This window comes from Artemia sp. Qi Xiang Cuo, chromosome 8, assembly GCF_049724085.1.
Source record: "Artemia sp. Qi Xiang Cuo chromosome 8, ASM4972408v1, whole genome shotgun sequence".
NCBI classification, from domain to species: domain Eukaryota; kingdom Metazoa; phylum Arthropoda; class Branchiopoda; order Anostraca; family Artemiidae; genus Artemia; species Artemia sp. Qi Xiang Cuo.
Window position 1 is genome coordinate 28,278,196 of NC_142801.1, and position 21,709 is coordinate 28,299,904.

At 35.0% G+C, this 21,709-nt stretch overlaps 1 protein-coding gene across 1 annotated transcript in view; it reads right to left on the reverse strand.

The window, feature by feature from the left end:
* Positions 1-665: 665 nt before the first annotated feature.
* LOC148949300 (BTB/POZ domain-containing protein 6-B-like) overlaps positions 666-21,709 on the reverse strand; it is a 68,081-nt gene continuing 47,037 nt past the window's right edge. Inside the window, exons 6-9 of the mRNA XM_089093324.1 lie at positions 15,555-15,830; positions 12,832-12,921; positions 9,190-9,450; positions 666-5,434 (exon numbers count right to left, since the gene is read on the reverse strand). Of these exons, the coding sequence (XP_088949450.1) occupies positions 5,216-5,434; positions 9,190-9,450; positions 12,832-12,921; positions 15,555-15,830 (846 nt within the window). The 3' untranslated portion in view covers positions 666-5,215. The remainder of the gene's footprint in view (positions 5,435-9,189; positions 9,451-12,831; positions 12,922-15,554; positions 15,831-21,709) is intronic.

Consider the following 21,709-nt stretch of genomic DNA (forward strand, 5'->3'; position numbering starts at 1 on the left):
TTTGGCATATATTCCAATACTCATGAAGTCTCTGAGGAATTTACGCCTCCCATTAACAACGTTTCCGAGTCATATGCTTGATCAGTTACATATTTATTTTCTGCACGATACATCAAACCTGCTTTATATTTAAAGGGGAGCAAGACAGGCAGCACGGATCCAAGAAAGACGATAGAAACAATCGCCATCCCTAAAACTAAAAAAAATCACCTTGTACCTCGCATTTTTTAAACACTAGTTTTTTTGTTAAGGGTAAACCTGTCAAGAACATAAAACATAATATTATCAGTCTAATAATAAGTTATATTTAAAATTTTGAAACACCTCTCCCTTCCAACCCACTTTTTCACCTTCCCTCCCCGGAAACTTGACCATGTATATCTACCGGGGGGTAAGGCCTATAAATTATGAAACAAAAGAAACGGCATACTATTTTGGACCAACTTTCACAGTCTGTATTCAATCTCTACATTCAAACTAAGCAGAAGAGATCTGGCTAAACACAATTATACCAATCTAAAACCTGATTTTTACTGAAGAGGTTTCAAAATAGGAAAGGCTTCAAATAGAAATTACAAACGCACCTTTAAAAGAAGTGTTTTAAACATAAGATATGGAATGGGTCTAGAATTGTTACTAATAACCAAATGACTAAAAAAAGGAAATTACAACTGAAAGTGTTTTATTTCAAACCTACATTTTCTTTTCTTTTTAAATCAAATATGGCATAAATATATAAAAGAAACACATATTATAGAGTAAAAAATACAAACGTAAGTTTTCCCTTATTTTTCATTACTATCATCACTTGAATTGCTTCAAAATGACAGAAAAACCAGACAAGACATTAATTCGGCAACGTCTCTACCATGATTACCCATTTCAGTCTTAAGAACTAAAATCTCTCTGTAATTGTTTTCATAATCTCTTTCAATGAGTGTAAATAACATGCCAAAAACCTGTGACAAAGAAGAAGAGTATTCCTCCTCCCAAAAACATGCGAACTCTCCAGCTTTAGCCTTTTCAATCAGCCCAAACAAAGCATTTACACAATACAAATAACAATCGAAACGACAAAAAAAATTGATTAGTAAATAAGATATATATTTGTAACAATAGTATTATTAATAATATGAAATATATATTTTAGTAACGATTTTAAAAACACCATTACAAAAACCAAGATAAAAAGAGAGCCAGTTAATATGTCTAATTATTATTTAAACTTTCACTTTTTTATGAAGAAAAAAGGTTTCACCTCCTATAATAACAGCCTATGCTTGGCATTAAACTTTCAAAACATTCAAAAGTAATTTTTGATAATATGACTTGAAAAATCCATAAATTATACAATGAAAAAATTGGCAATAAATTATACAACTTTGAAATAAATCACAATTCAATTGGCTAAAAGATAAAGAAAGCGACAAAACCTTTTAAAAGAAGACCAAGCAGACAGCGACCTTAACAAGTTATGTCACTCCTCTGAAATAAAAACTATTTTCTGCCAGAATACGGCTGGAATTTTATCTACCGTCTATGGTTATCGGTATTACTGTATCGATTTTTGAAATAGAAATACATCCCCCCTTTTAATTTATCTTGGTTTTAAATATAATATTTTTTCAGTTATAAAAGATATTGCCCCACAACTTTACCAAATATGATTTTGGATCACGTCGCCAAGACACTATTTCGTCAAGCTTAAGGGAGGTGACCAAAGAAGAAAAAAAGAGCAAAACTGGGTGACACTAGTTTTAATATAAGTAGAAATAAAAAAAAAATATTCGATTATTGAAAAAAAAACTAATCAAATTCAAGATTCAAATCATGCTTAACATCAAAAGCTTTCCAATATTCTTTGGAAATCTTGCAATATCGAAATGTGAAATCTTGATAACAATAGTAGACTGATTATTAATTAGTGTAGTGGCTTGTCTTAGTTGGCGAATAACTAAAATAAGGATCATTCGATTTTTTGGTAATGACATGAATAAGATTAAGAGTGGTAACAAGATCATAATAGAACATTGTTCTGTTCGCCTTATTCCTATTGGTATTGAAGCAATACCGTACTGTAGGTCCAGAACTGTTATTGGTCCAAAAGGAGAGCAAAGGGTGGCCCTTTTGATCTTCTTATTTCTGCTAATAAATGAAATGAAAGTATGGCCTTTTCTCCTAAGGTAAGAGAAAAGGCCTCCTAAGGTAGAACTTTCTTACGACCCTTATTACACAGACTAAGGTGGGGCTTTACTCTGCCGTGTTTATTTATAGGTTGGTTTAATTCTCGATGTAAATGGAATTAAGAAAACAAAAAGCATTTTTTTTTTCAAACTAAACAAAAGTTTAAAAAAAAACAGATATTAAAACCTAAAACGAACAGAATTTGTCCTATATATGAAGCGGGAATATCGCTCCCTCAGCCGTGGTATCAAACAAACTCTTGTGGTTTGCATGTGTGTAATTGCATTTGTTTTATTTAGTAATTACCTTAAAAACATTTCAATTAAAAATTCCAGTGTTTAAAGCAATTGCAAGAGTATAAATTCTTTCGTTCTCAAAGCATTGTAATGAGAACAAAAGCTATAATTTTTATCACATTACTCTTGCACAAGGGCGTATCCAAGAGTTGTGTTCAGGGGGTTTATTTTTTCGGGGGGGGGGGGGGGTAAAAAAAAAAAACAAAAGTTTGTTTATATAAATTTTTTTTATTTTGTTACGAGTCGGCCAAAAATTTTGGGAGCAGGGGTTCCAACCCCCCACCCCTCCCCCTCCTGGATACGGCCTTGCTCTTGCATTAGGGAATTGATCCATGGCGCATTGAAACAGGTTAAACTTAAGCGCAGAGCAGGGCTTGATTTTAGGTTTTTATGTCATTCTACAGTCTCATTTGAAAAGACTTGTTGTTTTTATGTTTAAGTTCTGCTCGTTTTTGCTATCAAATTCAGGGTAACGATAGTATATCATGAAGGCTACAGCCTCTCAACTCCTACCTCTTTGTACTAGATTTAAACATTTAAATGTCGTCGAATGAAGTAATAAGAGTTCATTTATGTTTGTTTGCTTTTTCAATAGAATATCATTTACCTAATATGAAGAAAACTGTTGCTCCCGTTGGACTTTCACTCATTACGCTCAGGTCAAACGTATTATCACCACACTTCAACGGTTAAACAACTTATGTTTCACGTTAATTATTACAGTTTTTGCAATAAGAGCACCAATATTGAAGTCCAAATATATTATTCCAAATGAAGGGTGATTAGGGGGCGAAAAAACTTTGTATTTATCTGAAAAACATATCACAGAAATTGAAAATGTAGGCCTAAACTGCAATTTTTGAGGTCTAAAGTACCCTTCCCACATCAAAAGGTCCACAAACCCCTTCCCTAATGGCTGGTCTGCAATTTTGTAATACTATATAAACATTAGTAATACTGGATGAACGGTCTGTAATGAAATTTGATTTTGTTTGGACTGCACATAAGTTCAGGGAATAATGAACCTCCGCACGGCAAGATGGCTTCTCAAAATGGTAAGGTACAAAATTAGGGTTCGAAAGTTTTAAGCCGAATGGCTATCTCAGAATTCTCACTCGATAGCATTTTGTTGTTTTGCAGAACAAAACGGCAGAAATGGGCACTTTGCTGCAATGGGATCTCTTTTATTAATTAAAAAAGACACTAGAACTTCTAGTCCATGTTTAAATGAACCCTCTCCTCATATCCTGCGATCGATGATTCTGTATGATCCCAGGGTAAAAAAAAGAAATAAAAATGCATCCGTGCAATCTTCTTGGGAAACATATAGTCTTGTATTTTTGTTGATAGGAAATTAAAAACTTTACTCAAAGGTTTTGGACACGCTGAATTTCCTGGTAAAATTCTAATATAAATCTAATTCCTTTTTTAAGAGGAAACTCCCGTTTTCATTCTAGAATTACGCAGGCTTCTCTAAACTAACAGCTTTCGACGGATAAGTTTAAATTCTATGTGTTTTCTGTTCATGTATAAGTAAAGAAACTTGTTCGCATGCTGACCAATGATTTGCGTAGCGCAGGTACCGATCTCCTGATTCTCTGCCTTCAACCGAAAGTGCGACGAGTGGTTGGGGGCAAATCACCCAACGTTTCCCGTGTTTTTCCCCAGATTTCTCCAAGTACCTATTTAGTGCTAGGTCGATTCTGGCTGAGCTTACTGAGTCACACTGGTGACTCCCGTTCCAAACCAAATAACCAACCTTACCAGGACTTGAACCCCTGTCCTCTCGGACATTTCAGGTCTTTCAGGTCTACCGCAATAACCACTCGGCTAGGCCGGCTCAATATAAATTAACATAAAAATTTAGTTTTTTTCAATTTTAGTTTCTATTGAGAAGGCTCTGCTTATTTTTCAATATTAACCGTTCATTTCGGTGAGGACAAAGGATAAATATCCTCCATCATCATCGGCGGCACATAGGCCGTCGACAATTGCCGACGTCTCCAGTTACCTGTCACACAATCTTTCGGCAGCTGGGATCGAGCCTAGAGCCCCGTGTTGCTCAGCAAAGATCAATTCACTGCGCTACCACATTATATTTTGGTAATATAATGAGGAAATATATAAATGTACTTTATTCTACATCGTATTGGTCCTGGAAAAACGGAGGGGGGCTTCGGGCCGAGGCCTTCAAAGCTCACCTTTCTTGTGGGAAATTACACATTTATTATGCGTTTCTTGTTTTTCATGGACGTCCTCCAGGCGCATAGACAAGATGATGGATTCTTGAGCCAATCTCTTCTTGAAACCCCATCAGATTTTATATTGTCTTGCAATTTCTCCTTATAGCCACATAATTTAACTTCTTTAATGAATTTGACCCTTTAAAAGAATTTGAAGGTACAAGTTCATCCCTCCTTTCTCCTATTTCTTTTCAGCCCTTTCCTTTCCCTAAATTTTCGTGGACCGCAATGCGCATTTATAAACGAAGAGAAAATAGGATTTAAAATTAATTTTCCAAAATTAGTATCTATACAGCTAGTAATTATAATATCCAGGCCGAAAATCGGCATTTGCATCTATAGGGATTGTTCCATCTTTTGAATATTAGCCAAATTTAATTACTAAAAAGAATTAAAGTAGAAAAATCACAAACAAAACCGGATTCGATGTATAAAAATTTCACGAACTAATCTAAACATCTTTTAGATTTAAAATCTAAAAAAAAAAACTATTCAAAGAGATTCAGTTTCTACACCAGGACATGGACCATAGAATATAAGTTCAGGAATTTGACCTCCTTGGACCCCAGTTCCATTTGTACTTTCAGAAGAACACTGAAATTGAAATGTTACGTCGCCAACAGTTAACTCAGAAACACCTTCTTGTCCAAAGTAGCTCAATTCACCTCCATCTAGTATCACAGAAGCCGTATAAAACGTATCAGGCTCAACCTGGAATTGAATCAAACTTTAGGAATAGATAAAATTGGCCTTAGGCGAGATCAACACAACCTGCAGATTTGTTTGGATGAACTTTCCATTACATTTCCTCAACATTATCAATAACTGCAATTTTGTTAAATAAAACGTCACATATCATAGGAAAAAGTGACACGGACTTCCTTTTTATAAACACTTTTTACAGTTCAATAAAAGAAATTCATCAATATTCATATGAACAAATAATGAAAGACAGCGATGAGGGTGAGGAAGAAGAGAGGCAAATATGAATAAATTCACGTGGCAGTATTGAAACGGAAACATGGTTAATAATAACTATACTCATTTCCAAAAAAAAAAACACAACAGAAGCAATAGCAAAATAAAGAAGCAAAGGCAAAAAGAAAGTATAAGATGCTATGAGAGAGAAAAATTGTGAAGCGTCTTCACAAAAAGATTTCAATCACAAATGTTTGAGCTTCGGTGAAGACACCCAATGATCAAACAAGCCCTAGCTAACTCTCACTTATTCCAACAAGCTTGAAAATATTCGTTATTGCTTACGCACACATTCGTACAGGTAAGACAAGATAGTATCTATTCCTTCACCCAGAGTTGCATCCTTAATTTAGAAAACTCACAGAAAAAATGAAACAATTGTCAGTTCGTACAAACACTTTAGAAGTACAAAAGCTAGTCACTTCCTTAACCATACCTAGACATCTCCTCCTGCACCAAATTTAAGCAAATATTCTTTCCCTAAACTTATTTCTATTGCAAATAAAATTGTGAACATTCAGAAGATGTAGTTAGTTTGTTGTCGAATCAGGAGTTAAGTAGGGTTGTGTCCCTGTTCAAATGGATTATTTTGGTGGATTTTGTCAATAGAAAACACGGCCAATAATACAGGAAACCATGAAAAGCTAAACCTCTCCTAGACTTAAGATTACGCTGATGATTTGAGGGCCCTCGATAAAAATGTTTGTAAAATGAGCGAATTTCCGAAGGCTCGAAGATCTCACGGTGCAAGAATAGGTTTGAAAATTAATTTTAAGAAGACTAAGACGCTTATACTAGGAACAAATGAGGTTGAAGAAGTCATGTTAGGTAATGATAATATCGATGACGTGGATACTTCACTTACCTAGGGTAGTATTCCTACCCTATAGTAAAAATTGTAAGATGCAGTAAAGACGTCAAAGTGGAATAGCCATGGTGCAGGGTGTTTTTTCATAGTTGAAAAACGTCGGGAAAGAGGGGTCCATGAACTAGCATTAGAATATTGGAAGCTACGATTATGACAGTGGTCAAGTACAGTTCAGAAACGTGGGCGCTTCGAAAGGCTGAATACTTTCCATATGAATTGTCTAAGTACAGTCTTAGATATTCGTTTGACTGCCTGTATATCAAACAGTAAGCTGTGTAAAAATGTGGTTTGATCCCTCTTTCTATGTGTAAAGAAAGGCTAAAATGGTCGGACCACACTTTGCGGATGAAGGATCGCCGATTACCCAATATTTTACTTTTTGGTTATCCATCTGAGGCAAAACCAACAGCAGGTCGTCCCCAAATAGGGTGAGAAGAGGCAATAAGGAACGATTTTAAGTAAACCGGAACTTCACGGGAAAGGGTAGAGAGTACAGCCTTAAATAGACTGAGGTGGAGAAGCGTGCTTAGCTGTGTTCACCTCAAACGGCTTGGTGTTACGACAAGTTCCTAGTAGTAGCAGAAGTAGTACGTCCACAACAAGCCTGATTTTTTATCCTTTTGGTCTGAGCTTTTAGTCGAGCAGCAAATAATACAATCTTTGGGTCCTTTTGCTTCATTCGACAAGTACTATAGTTCCCTGATATTACGTAACCTATGTTCTTCAATCGTATTCCACCTAGGGAGTGGTAGAAATTAGGAAAAAAAGTGCACGGACCATCTAGTACAAGATAAACAGTATTTGACTTATTAAAGCACAGGTCTGAAAATAATTCTGTGAACTGACACCAGTAATCACCCAATATAGGATTTTAGCACTGAAAATTCCAGCTAAATAATTATCTAGTAGTTTGCAACATTCAGTTCTCAGAAAAATCGCTTATAAACATGGAGGGAGATGCGGTCCTTCAAATTCTCGTGTCCTTTCATAGTTTTTAAAAGCTGTGAATTCTTCAAAAAAAAGGCTGTTGTGAATTATGAACGCTCTAAATAAGAATATAACATCCAGGCAAACTGACGAGTTGACCCTTTTCAATTTACTTGCGGAAATACTGAAAAAGCCAACAAATATAACAAATATCATTCCACGATCCTTCAAAATCAAAACAGTCAGAGAAGCAAAGTACAATTTAAGAGTAACTTGTTTTTCAAGACTTTAGGGGGCGTCGAGAAAAATTACTGCTACAGGGCTACACAACATCTATTTTGGTTCTTTGGTCAAGAGCTTTCTGGGACCTTTTTTCCTGCAATATTTGGGGATACAGTTTTTATATGTACTGTAGTCTGTGTGCAACCTGGCATTAAACGGCCTTCTGTAATCCAAATACTAGCAGAGGTGACCCATCAAATAAAAGGTTCGTTCTTCAAATGATCTTAATCTGCTCCTGCTACCAAAATTGTGCTGCCTAAATTTTGAAAAGGTTTTCATTTTGGGATTATTAATAAGATGATTTAATTTTTAAGTAATAAAATAAGACCATACAGACTAAGGCTCTGGTTGGCTCTAAAGGGGGTTGGCAACCTTGACTATACAGCTTGATTTGATAACACGACATTGACTTCAAGCACTCGAGGACTAAGAACTCCCTTGATGAGGGAAGGTAAAAGGTCCTTGACTATTTTTGTCTTGAGAAGAAGCGTCGTCTTTGGAGAATCCACGTCTGTCGTGGGGAGAGGGAGGGCAAATATTCAAGGAGTTTAATTTTTTTTTTTGCTAATAACAATCACCTAGTCTAGCAGCATCTACTGGGCATTGGTAGCACTGAAAATCTCGACTCCCCCCACATAAATAAAAAATTTATTCAAATAGTAATGATCTGTCTAAATATCAGAAAAACTACCAGAAGCATAGCAATATAAAAATTATACTCTAGCTTCTAAGCTTCTAAGTTATTAGCAGATTCATGTATTACAACCTGAACAAAAAAACGATACGATGATATAATATAGCGAAAGCAGCATACAACAATAGCAATTAGCAAATGAACTCAAGTCCAACATAATTAAATTTTTTAGAATTTTCAGATTATTCTTCATACTTCTGCATCTATAATTATTGCTCCAGTGATCTTTCCAATCTCGATCCAATTAAACCGATCCTGAATTACCGATCGGTAATCCTCGATCCCGATAGACTAAGATTGTCGTTCGGAACAAACAAGATCCAGGATGATGATACAGTTTGATTGCGCTAAACAACAACTTTAGTTTATCAGATGTGTTCTTTTCGCATTTTTATCTTTTTATGTTATCCTGTAGTATGTAATCACTGTTTATTCAAGTTTTCTTTTTCTTTCCTCTTTTCGTTAATAAAGGCTTCCAGGTGTGAGGCTAAAATATTTTGACTTCTTTTCATATACATAACTTTCTTTTCAGTTTTCAATGTCTTAAGTAAGTTTAAGTCGCTATTATATTTTCATTGAATTTTAATCTTAAAAACAAAAGGCAGTGTGTCTAGAAAATAACTTAAATATTAAGACTCAGCTATGTTGGGATAGCGATATTTATAAAATGTCAAAAAATGAATTTGGTTAACTGTGATATAAAACACTCCCACTTACCTGCACAGGATATTTAAAGAAGACATGGAAAGTATTGCTTGATCCATCAGAATAAAATTTAACATAACTATCCGCCAAAGTTCTTCCTAGTCGCATCAGCTCAATTCGGGCGGTATACGAAGAGCCACCATTGGATGAGCCATACAAACCATACCCAACAAGAAATATTCTTTTATCCACACAGAATTGAATGCTATCCCGCCTTCCTCTATATCGCCACTGATTGCTTCTATAAGCCGCCGCTTGAAACCGGTTACACACCTATAAACAGGAAGTAGTTACTTTCTCCATTATATGTAACATTCAGAAACCAATTTGACCAAGTCCATATCAGAAGCAGATTAGAAAATTAAAAAAACAACTTTCATTGCTGGTTTTGAATTTAATAAACACGTTACCAGGGTCAAGGATTTTAATATTTTGTGCTTTCTTATGAACTTAAGAATAGAGAATGTTCTAAAGAGCATTTTAGAGTTATTCTCTCCACTATGTGAATCACTCAAATTCCAATTTGATCAATTCCATACCAGAAGCAGAATAGAAAATTAAAAAAAAAATGTTCATTGCTGGTGTTGAATTCAAAGCATCCGTTTCCAGGGTCAAAAATTTTAATATTTTATGCTTGCTTATAAACTTGAGAATAGAAAATGTTCTTAAGAGCATTTTAACCCTCACCATTATGTGAATCACTCACAGTATGACTAAGTCCATACCAAAGGCAGAATAGAAAATTAAAAAAAAAAGGAATTCATTGCTGGTTTTGAATTTAAGGTAAGGATTTTAATATTTTGTGCTTGTTTATGTGCTTGAAAATAGAGATGTTATGCTCTTACGATCATTTAATAAATGATTCAAACCGGCTTCTTAGAAAGTAATATTGAGTTTTGATGGCAAAAAAGAGCTTTGGTATTTTATATTTTCAGGAATAGCTTTACAACTGTTTATCGATCAAGTTTCTTTTCATTATTATTTCTCATTTCTATAATTCTGCAGTTTATGGATGTTGAAATAGCTAATTCAGATTAATATAACTATAGCAAGGAAATACCCAAATACAGTAAACTGGTCATTAGTTAACAAAACATTCCTTTCCCTTTCGCAATATACCCACTTCCGCAGATTTTTTGTCACGCCCATAAGGCAACATTGCCAACTGTAAGGGGAACTCTCTGACATAGTTCGTCACGTGGTAATGAAAATACACTGATACATATGGCATTGATTGGGTTCAGGTTTAAAGACATTTCATATTCGATTTTTCATAAGAGTTATACAATTTCGGGAATGATGGGTGCTGATCTTTCAAATGATATATAGCCTCAGACTTGTATTTTCGAGTGCAAAAAGTGGATTTTCTTTCAGAGATACGCCCAAATCATCGAGTAACGACAGGTAAAGACATGTGAGTTTAAATAGTTTCTTATTGAATAAAATTGATTTTCTCAAGCAGAAGACAACCGTGATGGTCCTGTAACCATTTAGTTTTTTTCAATAATTGCTAATTATGCATTATATTCTAATTTATTTGTTAACTATTCAAGTTCGTTTACTCACAACCTATCTACGCTAACAATAATACAAAAATATACATTCACACCAGTGGCCAATGATCCAAAAACAGGGAAAGAGGAGAGAAAAAAGTGAATCAAACAATTTAACAGAAAAAAAACTTGATGCCAAATATCACCAATAAAAAACGCAAATAAGGTGATACGGGACTCCACTGACCCGGAAGAACAACTACAAAAAATATAAAAATAAAAGAAAGAAAGAAAAGCACCACCCTTTTACAACCGATAAAATTATATTTATATATATATATATATATATATATATATATATATATATATATATATATATATATATATATATATATATATATATATATATATATATATATATATATATATATATATATATATATATATATATATATATATATATATATATATATATATATATATATATATATATATATATATATATATATATATATAAAAAACTAACAATAACCATTTGTTGTTGTTTTTTTTAATTAATCTTTAAAAATGCCGGTGAAAAGCAATGTTCTTTTTAAAAAGCCCAGTTAAAATCTCTGTTCGGTTAAAGCCCATTTTAAACAATCCATAGAATCATTTTAACACTCAAAGTATAATAACTAGTCTTGTTCATTGCCTTGTATGCCGAATACTGAATCAGATTTGATAACCAAAACACGGATATTCCTTTTCTGAGAAAAAATGAATATATTTTATAGCAGAGATTTTCCCTGCTCAAGCAAAAAAACATATAAACACTTTAAGTTCTAGGCCACGTTTACGAATCCTTCAGATTCCAAAAGACCTCCTAACTCCACTGTTTAACAAGCTACCAGGAGTAAATTCCAATAATTATGGTAGTAAGGAAGGTCAACCTATTTGGCGGCCAGATGGAAAAAAAACCAACCCAGAGTTTCCAATACAGCTGAATATGTAGGTAGATCTACTGCATTTAGGACTAATCTATCGACAAAAATTAGTTGTTACAAATTTTGATCAGTCAAACATTGAAGAACAGGAATAAAATTAAGATTTAATTTAAAGTGTACAAGCATTTCATTTCTTCAATGAGGTTTTAAAATGGATGCAACGTGTCACTCACCGAGACGAAACTTGCAATCTTGAAGAGCATAAATCTTCATGGTTTGAACCACAAAGAGTACTTTTTTTTATGTATAAACTTAAACTACAAGGTTTATTTTATTTTTGTTTTATTTTTCAAACATCCATAGATTTTTTACTTCTGATTTCCTGATTTCGTTTTTCAACTGAATAAGAAATTAAAAATCCGAGGAATCTGCTGTCAAATTATTGGAATACATTTATGCTATTTGAATACAACCCGGAAATATGATTACAGGAGGGATCCAGGAGAGAATTGCGAACAGTTTTTCACTGCCAATACTAATAGCCACTGCTATTATCTGTCACTTATATTCGCATCTCTACCGTATTGGTAAGAAGGACATTCATAGCGTAGATCAAAGAGCATGGTAAATTTACAAGAGTTGAAATGGCACTAGTGTCATCAAGAAAAATCACCAACGCCAACTAACATTTGGCATTTCTTGGCATTTTTCAAGTGTATAAGTAATCTTTGGTTTAAAACATTAGGACTGTTCTTTTACTCATCTTTGTGCTAAGATCTTACATCTTTTGACAAAGAACGCTTAAAAGTGAAATCTTAGCACTAAGATCTTATAGGGTTCTTTTGCAAACATCTTTTATCATTCTGCTCTGATCAGCAGTCAAAGAACAATGATGAGTATATCATCAAAGTTTTCTCATCATGGTTCCATATGGTATAAATATGGCATCCTTCCCATTTTTTGGTAACATCAGTGAGCTGTAATATCTTATAAAAATGTTTAGTTAAAAGAACGGAAATATTTGTAGAAATATGTTATATCTTATATTTAAGATTTTAGTGCAAAAGAACGGGCCTATTATTTGACCAAGAATCTTAGCGACTATATACCGTTAAGAGTGCATCAAGTGTTTTGACATTAAAAGCTTAAAAATTCAAAAAAGTGAGCTTGGTCACATTGGCTTCTAAGCATCTCGCTTAAAAAACAACAAACATATATATTTCGAACTAGCTTACCTGAGTTCTTAGTCCTGTCCTTGGCCTAGCACAAAACGGCAGCTCCGGTTTGGCTTTCGCTGTATAATGAAGAAAGAGATCTCGTACTTCCTAAAAAACAAATGCTATAATTTGACACTCGGGGAGAACAATATTTCCTGTTTGATCACATTTCAGAGTTTATTTTAGACTTTGTGTTTAAGCAAACCTCGTATACAAGGCTAGCTAAAATTTAAGTTGCATGGGCGGTACTTAGGGCAAGAGTTGCACATGGACCCTTCTCTAGTAGATAATCCACTAAAGACTGGTGGTCCTTAAATACAAATACTCTAAGAAATCCTGATACGTTATTAAAAACTTTTTTTTTTAATTATATGAATCACTTTTTCTCCTTTTAAATTGCTATCTTATTTGTTATCCCAAAAATAGGAATAGGCAGTTTTCGGGGAAATATAAAAGATATCTTGAAAATAATGACCTCATCAAAAATCGAAGAAAACTGCAAATATTTTTTCGAGATATCCATCATGCCTTTTTTCATACAAAGAAGAAACGGGTCATAGCTTTTTGTTTAATAGCTCGATACTCACCTCAGACTTTCGCTACTCTTTTCTATGTTTAGGACCAGCTTCTCCACCATTTTTTTTTTTTTTTTTTTTTTTTTTTTTTTTTTTTTTTTTTTTTTTTATGGATAGTTCTGACATAATAAATTATTGTGGTTTATAAATCTTTAATTGACCTCCATTTTAACCTCTCTTTACTGAGACTTCTCTATGCAGGGTGTCTGAAAAGTCTTACCTTTATTACAAAAATTACTTATATCTACAATGTGAGACTGATATTTAAAACTGGTATCAAAATTTCGGTGATCATGCCGGTTATTTCGCCAGCAAGTCTCGCGAGTGTGGCTACAGTTTAGCAGTTATATTGCCCGAGAAAGGAGACTTCAGTTTACAAACCAGAACAATGCTCAGTGCATTCTTAGCACTGAGCACTACCTATTTCCCTACCCACTACCCTTTGCACTATTCATTCTCAGCACACTGTCAAAAACAACAGCCCAGGGGAGTCTATTCCAGACAATGTATGGAAAGGTGCCATTTAATGATAAGAGCATTTACTGTATATGGCCTTACCTTCCCATAGACTAGATTTTGCGGGAACATGGTGCCATTTGGCGGGGTGTGAGGGTTTTTTCCGTAAAGGGATGTGCAAAAAAACACAGTTCCACTTGTATTGAAGTAAATCAACACATAGAGAAAAAATACACACAGAAAAGACAATTTTTCCTTTTAAGACCACAAATATTTATATCTATAAATTAACGGTAAGTCTTACACAAAAAGCAACTTATAGAAGCAACACTAACTGGTCATGTCCCTAAATATTTTACTTTATATATTGCTTTACTTTTCCTTTGTTTACGATTCTTGCCTATTCAAAATCAGCTTTTTGACAAATCCTCTACGTTTTTTCGTCAAAAATTTGTTTCTCGTATTATAGTTTTCGGTCAAACGCAAAAAGTGATGATGCAGTATAAATCAAGCCTGAAATACTCTATATTTCCACTGCTGACCAGAATACGTGATAATACAGGCCACATGACCGTTTTTTGAGTTGTGAAAATTTCCCTTTTCTTGGATTATACATCTGCTACACTACAGCTGCGATAGGATAACTTTCAGCAAAAAAAGAAATTTGTTTACAAGAATTTCAATCTCTGATAAAGATTTTAATAAAGACCTTGAATATTTCGCATTTGCGGTAAGTAATCTTCCAAAACTAAACATTTTAAAGAAAATTCTTCATTCCTATACTTGGCGAAATAGATCATATATTTTAAATCACTTTTATTATTTTTTTTTTAGCTGTCTTCGCCTAACAACGAACCTAGAAGGAAACAGTTACAGAAAATCATCTTTGTATATTCCTAAATTTCCAGACATTTTTGTACGCAGTTAGGCGGTAGCGTAGGCTTCAACTAAAAAATCCATATCTTTTTTAATTTTTTTACAAATTATTTTTTCGCTAATAAAATACAGGAATCTTAATTAAAAAGTAAGAGTCTTAAGAGTTCACACATGTGTTCAGCTAGATATCGATTTCCAGGCATCACAAATTTGGACCAATCAGGGATGTTTATAAAAGACGAAGCAAATTATGATTGATAATCATTATGCCTGGAAATTGATGTCTGGCAAATTAAACGTGTGAACGGGTCTTTAAGGGGTGTTTTTTTTCGCTGATATAACACAAAAACATCTGTTCAGTTACTCATGATTAATCCACTTCTAGTTCGAATTATTTATACTTTACAGTTTTATTTATTTCTAAAAATAGATTCTCGAAATCTTAGTTTCTCAATCTTGCAATTTCTCAAATCTGAAGTTTTGATCTGAGTTATTCATCTGAAATCATTATTAGCAGTTTTTTTTCATTACTTCATCTTTTTTAGCTTCAAATTTTGTTTTGATTCTCAATTCAATCTATTGAGCTGTTTATTTTTTTTTTCGTCTTAGATTTTTTTTTTTCTTCCATGTTTTTATTTTGAATTCCTGCAGCTTTTGTGTCTCAAACCATTTCCCTTAGACTGCAGAAGGGCTTAGCAGACGTCTTCGCAAAAACACTTATTCTTTTCTCAGAACTTGTATTACTAGCTGCAAAATTTCTGCCGATTCTTTTCTATATCTGTCAAAAAACTTAAACAATACTAACAAAACAGAATCATAAGAAATGAATCTCACTTGCAAAGTCAAAACACCCGATTGTGCTGCTCCATTTGCAAAATCTTCCAGACTCATTGAGGGTATTCGGACTAAATATAAAGTATCACCAAGCACTCTCCTAATATTTTCATTAGTTGGCTCCATTTCTTTTCTTATACATTCCGCTGCAGCCCACTTAAGGACTGCTTCAAAGACAACTATTTCCTTGCAGTCCAGCGTTTCCCGTTTCAATATAAGCTGTAGAGTTTGGACGTCTATTTCACAGATACCATCGGACGATAAAGCGATTTCAGCCTGGAATAAGTCGGGAGAGATCTTAAATAAACCAAAAAGAGAGGAGCGGCTAGGATAGAACCACATTCATCATTTAACTCTCATCAATAACAAAATAAAGGGACAAATCACTTAATAGGTTTTCACGAGCCTTAATTGATATATCCACTGGGGATATGACACAAATTTCAGTACCTCTATTTCAAAGTCTATTGCCAGGTTTCGTATTACATGCCCAATTTGATCTATATTATCCAGCTACACAATATATATTTAACAGACTAAAAAAAATCAGAAACGAAGCATTCTGGCAAGGGCCGTAAATAGGAATTTTTCCATGAGGAGGGGGAATAACAAAAAAAAACAAATTTTATTTGATAATTTGAATAAGTAGTGGCTATAAAATTAAGAAGACCTTAGAAATGGGGGGAGGCGAGCCCCCCCCCTCTTCATGTGTGCGTATCTGACTCCAGCGAACTACTCCACAAACCTTATTTCGAGCCTCAATAAGCAAAATTATAAATGTATTAGATATAACCATTGATAATTAGTAAGGCAATATCATAGGCACCGCCATAGCGCTGCTTAAGTAAAGAACGATGTTGGCACAATGTTTTTTGTTTTTGTTTTTTTTTTTTTGGTCTCAGACCAGGGCACTTCGTATCGAAGGAGTTATCGCAAAAACTTCGAAAAGGGCTCATTCAATTGGAAGGCAACTAACACCCCTCTCACGCCCACCATTTCCACCACATCCAATCAAAATTTTGTGATAGCCATTTTGGTCAACGTAGTTTAAAGTTCTGGAAATCATGTCTTTGAGGATGACAACCCTCCAGCCCCACACCCCTCAGAGCAAGGGTTGTAAGTTCCCTTGGGTCATATAAGGTTTTTATAGAAAGTGTTGTCGTAGAAACTTCAAAAAAGGCTCATCAATTAAAAACTGAAAGGGCTAGTGCCCTTTTTAATAGTCGAAAGTGATTGAGGGCAACTGACCCTCCTCTCACACCCACCATTTCTTCAAACGTATGCAATCAACATTTTGAGATCATTTTGTTCAATGCAGTTGAAATTTTTGGAAATTAGGTCTTTGAGGATGATACCCCCACACACACAAACACCCCTCAGGGCAAGAGTTGTAAGTTATGCCCTTGTGGCATATAAAGTTTTTATTGAAAGCGTTGTCGTAGAAACTTCAACAAGGGATCACATTGAATGAGCTAGTGCCCTTTTTAATAGTAGAATGTGATTAGAGGCACTCTCACGCCCATCATTTCCCCAAACACTCAATCAAAATTTTGAGATAGCTATTTTTTCTTCAACGTAATTGAGAGTTAAAGAAATTAGGTCTTTAAGGATGACACCCCCCCCCCACCCACCCACAGCCCTCAGGGTAAGGGTTGTAAATTATGCCCTGGGGGCATATAAGGTTTTTACAGAAAGCGGTGTCGTAGAAACTTAAAAATGAGTTCATTCGATTGGAAATTGAGATTTAGTGCTGTTTTTAATAGCCAAAAGTGATTGAAGGACACAAACCACCCGCTCACGCCCACCATTTCCCCAAACACATACACTTAAAATTTTAGTTAGCCCTTTTGTTCAATGTAGTTTAAAGTTCTGAAAATTAGGTCTTTGAGGATGATAGCCCCCCCCCACAGCCCTCAGGGCAAGGGTTGTAAGTTATGCCCTGAGGGTATATAAGGTTTTTATAGAAATTGTTAACGAAGAGATTTCACTAAGGGCTAATTCGATTGGAAATTGAAAGGGCTAGTGCCCTTTTTAATAGTCGAAAGTGGTTGAAGGACAAGTAACCCCCTCTCACGCCTACCATTTTTACGACAACATTCAACCAAAATTTTGAGATAGCCATTTTGTTCAACGCAGTTCAAAGGTCCAGAAATTATGTCTTTGAGGATGACAAAACCCCCACAGCCCCAAGGGCAAAGGTTGTAAGTTATACTTTGGGGGCATATAAGGTTTTATAGAAAGCATTGTCCTAGAAGCTTCAAAAAGGGCTCATTCGATTCGGAATTGAGAGGGCTAGTGCCCTTATTAATAGTCAAAAGCGATCGGAAGGCGAATGCCCCCCCCCACGCCCATCATTTCCCAAAACACGTCCGATCAACATTTTGATATAGCCATTTTGTTGAACGTAGTCGAAGGTTCCGGAAATTTTTTCTTTGAGTATGACAACCTCCCCCCCCCCTCCCACAGCCGTCAGTGCTAAGATTATAAGTTATGCGCTGGGGACATATAATTTTTTATAGAAAGCTTTGTCGTAAAATTTTCAAAAAGGGGTCATTGGATTGGAAATTGAGAGGGTTATTGTCCTTTTTAATAGTCGAAAGTAATCGGAGGGAAAATCACCCCCGTCCTATGCCTATCTTTTCCCAAACATTTCCTACCAACGTTTTGATATAGCCATTTTATTAAACATAGAGGAAAGGTCTGGAAATTATGTCTTTCAGGATGACAACCCTCCCCCCCCCATAGCCCTCAGGACAAGGGTCCTAAGCTGTTCCCTTAAGGCATATAAGGCTTTTACAGAAAGTTCTGTAGTAGAAGCTTCAAAAAGGGTTCATTCGATTGGAAATTGAGAGGACTAGTTCCTTTTTTATTAGCCGAAAGTGATCAGAGGGCAAATACTCCCCTCCCTATGTCCATCATCTCCGCAAAAACTTACAATCAAAATTTTGAGATAGCCATTTTGTTCAATGTATCAGAAAGGTCTGGAAATTATGTTTTTGAGGATTAAAAAACCACCCCCCAGCCTTCAGGGCTAGGTTTGTAGGTTATGCACTGGCACCATATAATAATTTTATAGAAAGCGTGGTCATATAAACTTAGGAGGGGGCTCATTGGATTGGTATTCAGACGCTCTAGTTCTCTTTCTAAGAGTCAAAGTGATCTGAGGGCAGCTATCCCCCCCCCCCCGACACACGTCGTATTGTTCCAAAATGCATCTAATAGAGATTTTGAGACAGCCATTCTATTCAAAATAGTCTGAATATCATATAACAAGGCTTTTAGGGTTGAAACAAACCCAAAACATTAGGGGCAAGGGTTGTAAGTTATGCCCAGAGGCTATTTAAGGTTTTTATGGAAGGGACGGTTGCTTAACTTTAGAAGAGGCTCAGTCCTTCTCCCTAAAAAAGACTATGTCAATATAAAACGAAGAGAAATTAATTTAAAAAACTTTTTCCACAAAATAAGTTTTCAAAAAAAAGTTAAAACAAAAACGAACAAAAATAGAATCAAATAATCTACCAAGCCTACAACTACAGGGCTGCCAAAGGTTCAAGTGGTGAAAAATAGGGACTTAGGCACCTCTTTTTAGTCAAAAAACGGACCACTCTAGGGACCATTCTGGACACAAAATGGACCCCAAAACTCAGTTTTCAGGAAGCTCTTGAAGAAAAAAGCAGTAACACAAGAGCAAGTGGCCCTTGACTAAGAAAAAAAATGTGAATAATCATTTGCAGAAATCTCTCCGTGATCAGAGGCCAAGTGATAATTAAGAAACCGACGACCTGAGAATCGTCATGGGAGGAGCTTTTTTCTTCTTTTTTTCTGAACACTTTACTTTTGAATAAAAAGATGAGATGCAAAAATATAATGAAAGAGATAAGGATATGTCCTTCTTTTCGATGCCTTTTTTGAGCCGGTTATGTGCTTCCTTCAGTAACTAGTCTGCAGCCTGCTCCTTGGTACCAAACGCTACTTTTTTTTTCTTTGAGAGTCTCTATTGTTTGTCTTTTCAAAGAGGCTTTAGCAAGCTGGTGCTCTTTCAGCCGTTCTCTTACCTCTAAATCCTGCTGTTCTTTCTCAGTTTTTTCTTTCAAGGCTGTTTCCTGCTGTAGATACAAATCATAGCCCTTTCTAGCGGATTTGGTTAGTTTTATCAAGTCTTCAGAGACAGCAACATTTTGCGCACGTCTTCCAAATCTGCCCCACCTATGTATCACAAACAGTTTTGCATTCAAAGTTTGTTCATTCATCAAAGCTTTCTTCAGTGAGAACTCGCCCAGAAAGCGAGAAACCCTGCTCAATCCTGGTAGACCCGTGAGAAATGGTCAAAGCATTTTTTACTTCAGACAAGTTTGGATATTTACCTTCCTGGATCACGTTGTTCCACTTGTCGTCAATCCTTCCTGGCTCCAATGGAAGTCCAGATAACCGGACTAGCTTAAACTCGTCAACTTACATGTCTTTTTGTGTTGTGATGGGTAACTTCCTGGCAACATAAAATAAAATGTGACCAGAAACTGGCTTTGAAACTTCATTGGGATGCAGACAATTTAACGCTTTCAGCAACTGCTGCCTTCATCAAGGGTCATCTTCCGGAAATAGGATCCAGACCATTGTATCTCGGAAAAATTTTTCCATATTTATCTGCTTTTCCGTCTACGGATTTCACAGAATAATCAAACTCAATCATCTTCAGGGCCCATGTAATTTCTGCAATTGTTGTTTCATCCCGCACTAAGTAAGCACCTAGGTGCATGGGCAGTTTTGTCGGGTCGCCACTCTCCATGGAAGACGCTGCTGAGAGATTAAGCTGATTTGGTGTTAGCTTTATGGTAACATTCTTCTTATGTGCAGGAGTTCTGGCGTTCTGCAGTAAAACGTAGGAGCCCTTATGGCAGACAAGCAATGTATTGCAAAAAAGGGCGCTAGGAAGTAGTCTAATAGTTGAAGGAATGTATGTAAGCTCAAAATCGTACAAGAAACCTGCTTTTAACCCTGCCTCCTTTGTATTTTGAACTTCAAGCCGTTGTTTTTCGTTGTTGTTTTTTTTTCTGTGTGCAACAAAGTGACACTCAGAAAAGTTTTCTACGTAATTAACAAAGCCAACCAAACCTTGCCGCCTCCTAGCCCATTGACTCCAGAGGCAAAGGGGGTTTCTCTTTTTTGTTACTAGTCTGTCCGCTTTTTCCACACAGTAACACTGTAGCCTATGTAACAAAAAGTTTTGTGTTTCTTAGACAAGCAAAAAGAGGTTCGAAGAATCTCAATCCAAACAAAATACTGAAAACCATGTATTCGCATGTATTGGTAGCCTTCAGAATACAAAGCTTTAGACCAAAGCAAGAAAATGGACTTTAGGGACCTTTATACATTTAAGGGACCAATAGGGACCTTCACTCAATTTTAGGGATTTTTAGGGACTTAAGGGACTTTGTGGCAGCCCTGCAACTACCACAAATCAGTATCAATAAACAAATTAAATCCAAAACAAACAGAAATTAAAATAAATAATAGTATCAAATTCAAAACGAGCAGAAATTAATATTAGTCGAGTCCTAAACCCCATGCTTTCTAAAAGACAGAATATAATTTGTGTTTTATTGAAAAAATTCTTTTAAATGTTTTTATTCTTATAACTTTAAGAAGTCAAAAATGAATTAAAATTTTAAGGTATAAATATCAGCATATGCACATTAAACTGACAATGCACATTTTTTCAGTAAAATCTTTGAATTTTTTTCCGTAAAGTACAAATTATATTCTGGCTTTTACAAAGCATGGGGTTTAGAACCCTAATAATATTAGTTTCTGCTCGTCGAGTTTGACTCTGTTTTTTATTTTAATTTCTGTTTGTTTTGGGTTTCATTTATTTATTGATACTGATTTGAGGTAGTTGTATACTTGGTAGATTATTTGATTATATTTTTGTTCATTTTTGTCTTACTGAAGTTCTTTATTTTTTTTTGAAAAACATATTTTGTGGAATTTTTTTTTAAATTAATATTAGAAAGTCTTTAATTCGGTAACTTGCCATTCATAATGTATCAAGACAGCCCCAGACAACTGAACATCATAAACAATGACAGCTTGGTGTTCAAATAACCCACACCAGTGCCCAAACTCTATCAATTATCTGAAGTTTGAATGCAGATTGA